Source organism: Notothenia coriiceps, unplaced genomic scaffold (assembly GCF_000735185.1).
Source record: "Notothenia coriiceps isolate Sejong01 unplaced genomic scaffold, NC01 NC01_scaffold00008287, whole genome shotgun sequence".
Taxonomy (NCBI): Eukaryota; Metazoa; Chordata; class Actinopteri; order Perciformes; family Nototheniidae; genus Notothenia; species Notothenia coriiceps.
The window spans coordinates 1-3,376 of NW_011340988.1; the positions used below are offsets into that span (position 1 = coordinate 1).

The 3,376-nt window shown below is 38.3% G+C and overlaps 1 protein-coding gene across 1 annotated transcript; it reads right to left on the reverse strand.

Moving 5' to 3' along the window:
- Positions 1 to 4: 4 nt before the first annotated feature.
- LOC104944516 (protein CFAP45, mitochondrial-like) lies at positions 5 to 1,879 on the reverse strand (the record flags this gene model as incomplete). The annotated part of the gene is made up of 4 exons (XM_010770060.1): positions 1,727 to 1,879; positions 1,066 to 1,176; positions 234 to 343; positions 5 to 110 (listed from the first exon to the last, which is right to left on the reverse strand). Coding segments are annotated over exons 1-4 (330 nt in total), but the record flags the coding sequence as incomplete, so codon positions are not given.
- Between the last annotated feature and the right edge of the window lie 1,497 nt (positions 1,880 to 3,376).

The following is a 3,376-nucleotide window of genomic DNA, read 5'->3' on the forward strand; positions in this document are numbered from 1 at the left end:
TCAGGGCCGCCCGCTCCTCCTTGGTCAGGACCAGGGACTCTGATGTGATCCGCTTAAAATCAGCCGATGGTAAAATGACGGATTCTCCTGAAGGGTCCTTGAATGGGATCCTGGAACATTTGGCATTACAAGAATGCAATAATTATGCTTTGTATACGTGCGTGCGTGCGTGCGTGCGTGCGTGCGTGTGTGTGTGTGTGTGCGTGCGTGCGTGCGTGCGTGCGTGCGTGTACCTGATGTTGCGGATGAGGTCTTTGGTCACAATTTGAACCGTCGCTCCTTCCTGGTGTTTCTGAGGTGGACTCTTTGTAGACTTGGAGGAGTTTCCACGCCTCACGTCTATCTGTGATGACATATGGAGAGAGGGTGTAAGCAACATCTCACAAAACACATTCATAACACACTACACTAAAAAACTAAAGATTAAATCTAGGTAGACCTACATTGTACTGTTATAACCAGTGTTGAAAAGTAACTAAGTACATTTACTCCATACTTTTTTGATTGTACTTTACTTTTTTTTATATTTTGATTTTATGCTACATAGTATTTATACACATTTCATAGGCTAATATTGTACGTTTTACTAATTTAACACTAATAATTCCTTTGACATATACAACTTGTGATATATGCTGATATATGATATGATGCACTGTTGCACTCACATATGCAACAACTTAAATACTGTAACCCGGATATGTGAATATACTGCAACCTGCAACTCTGAAATATATCTGTAAATATACTGCAGCTGCACTTCTGTAATGTGTGCTCTCTCTGGTTGGAGGAAAATATGTCCAATGACAATAAAATGGAATCCCATCTTAAATATCATCTGTGGAAAAGAGTCATTGCGCATACCGAGTACTTTTACTTTTGATGCTGTGAGTATAATTAGCTGATAATACTTCTACTAAAGTTACATTTTGCATTGAGGACTTTTAATTGTAAGAAGGATCCTCAGCCTATAGCAATATAATGACACCTTTAGAAATGCATAAAAACTCACCTAGCATAATTTTTTTTTCTAGAGTGGTTGCAATATTGACTACACTCACTCACCGGGTTGGGGCTCGCAAACAGGGATTCATCCACCTGAGAGGTGGGGGCCCGGGTGCGATACCGCCGGGTGTCGGTGCTGTTCCTGGAGTTTGTGGAGCTGGATCCCAGTCTCTACAGGGAGTAACCTCATCTTAATCATCATTTTATTTATTCACAAGTTTAAATAAAAATACAAGTACAATCATAAGAAATAATGGAGACATGTGGAATGGGACACCACAATAAGCTATAGCAAGTTTGAGAATAGTGGCCCAGACAATAAACATAAAGTAAATACATTTCATAGCATTGAAACTGAGACTGAGAGGGTTCATGTATTATTCAGAAACATTACCCCCCCAAAGACAGACCACAGGACCACAAAAAACCTAAAAACTAAACTACGCTAACCCAAACTAGTAAATGGTCTACAATACTTATTTCATCAGTTTAAACAAAGGTTTAAAATAGGTAAGATACAAAAACAGACACATTATAGGCTATAGGACAAGTATTATTATCTAAATTATTAGATAAAGAGATTGCATTACAGTAAATTACAGTACATTTAGCTGACGCTTTTATACAAGGCGACATACAAGTGCAAAAACCATAAATAAACACGAAGGAAAATAAAATAAAGAAGAGATTTAGCACCTAATGTAAAATAAATGGAACTTACCATGGTGTTCGGTAATTGGTGGCAACGTACAATGAGTGATCAAGTTAGCTAATTTGAAAAAAGTGAAGCTAATTGGTACAAAATTGACAATACGATGTATATGCTGCTAGATTACTCATACATTTTACAACGAGGCGACATTTGGAAATGTTTGTTGTCCGTTGCCATGAGAACAAACGGGAGAGCTAAACGTAGGCGGGACCATGTGACGTCATCGTCCTTAACAGTCAGTAGAGTCCTAAAACCCGGATATAAAAAGACACTGCAAATATTTAAACATGATGTTGAATATTCGTTTACTTTTTGTAATTTACAAGAATAAAATTGTTGCCATTTATTCTAGGAAAAAAAAAGAAACCCGGATGTAATTTAACATTTTACTACTTCCGGTTCCCTCGTCAACCGTAGTGACGTTATTTTCTTCCGAGATTTGTTGTTCTTCGACATAATATTTGGCGTTGTATTCATGTCTTACTCACATGCACTTTCCCACAACCCACAATGAATGTCTCTTTTTGTGCACACTGTTTGTATCTGATAGGTCTGCTGCTGTTAAACACGCATAACCTCACTGGGAGAGGAGCCTCCCCTTGGCCTGCTGTAACTATTGGACTCCACTATCTATCCACAATCATTAACCACTTCAATGTGAAGACTCCTACCACAACCGGCTCAGATGGAAAAACAACCAAAGAGGAAAAGAACACGTAGGTTATTGTTCAAGCGGAGGGACCCTTTTTATAAATACAGAAAACAACACATCATGCACAGCGTAGATGTCATTTCATTTAATTTCAAACCTTTATTTAATCAGATTGGTCCGATTGAGATCATAGATCTCTTTTTCAAGAGAGATCTGCAGCATATAGGTTCCACATGAAAACACATAAAACAATAAAGGACATCATACATTATATTTACAGGATACATTAACATAGTTATAGACATTTACAAGTGCCTATAGTATCAACGAGCATTTCATTTAGCCTAGCTTTAAAAACATGCAGAGGAATGAGATTGCTCAGTTTAAATTCTTGCTGAAGAATGTTCCAAGCAAGTGGAGCTGCGCACATAAAAGCTGTCTTACCTAAGACAATCCTTGCTCTTGGCACATCTAACAATACTACATCATGCGATATCAGACAATTGCTGCTTGCAACTCTCTGTGTTATCAGAGAGCAGATATAATACGGGAGTTTACCCAACAAAGCTTTATAAATAAACGTGTACCAATGACTGAGCCTCTTTACAGTAAGTGATGGCAAACCTGCCTTGGCATACAGGGTACAGTGATGTGTAAGTGCTTTACAATTTGTGACAAATCTCAGTGTGCTGTGATAGGCGGCATCTAACCTGTTCAGGCAATAGGCAGGTGCATTCATATACAACAAATCACCATAGTCCAAGCACAGGTAAAAAGGTCACAGTGACTAGCCTTTTCCTGGCCTCAAGCGAGAAACAGGACTTGTTTCTAAAAAAGAAACCTAGCCTAACCCTCAGTTTTTTAAGCAGGTTATTGACATGAAGTTTAAAAGTAAGACAATCATCAAGCCAGATACCAAGGTATTTATAACAGGTAACCACTTCAAGTACTTGTCCTTGCATAGTAACAATATCTAAAACAGGCTCTGGTGTCTTTTTAGCTTCTGA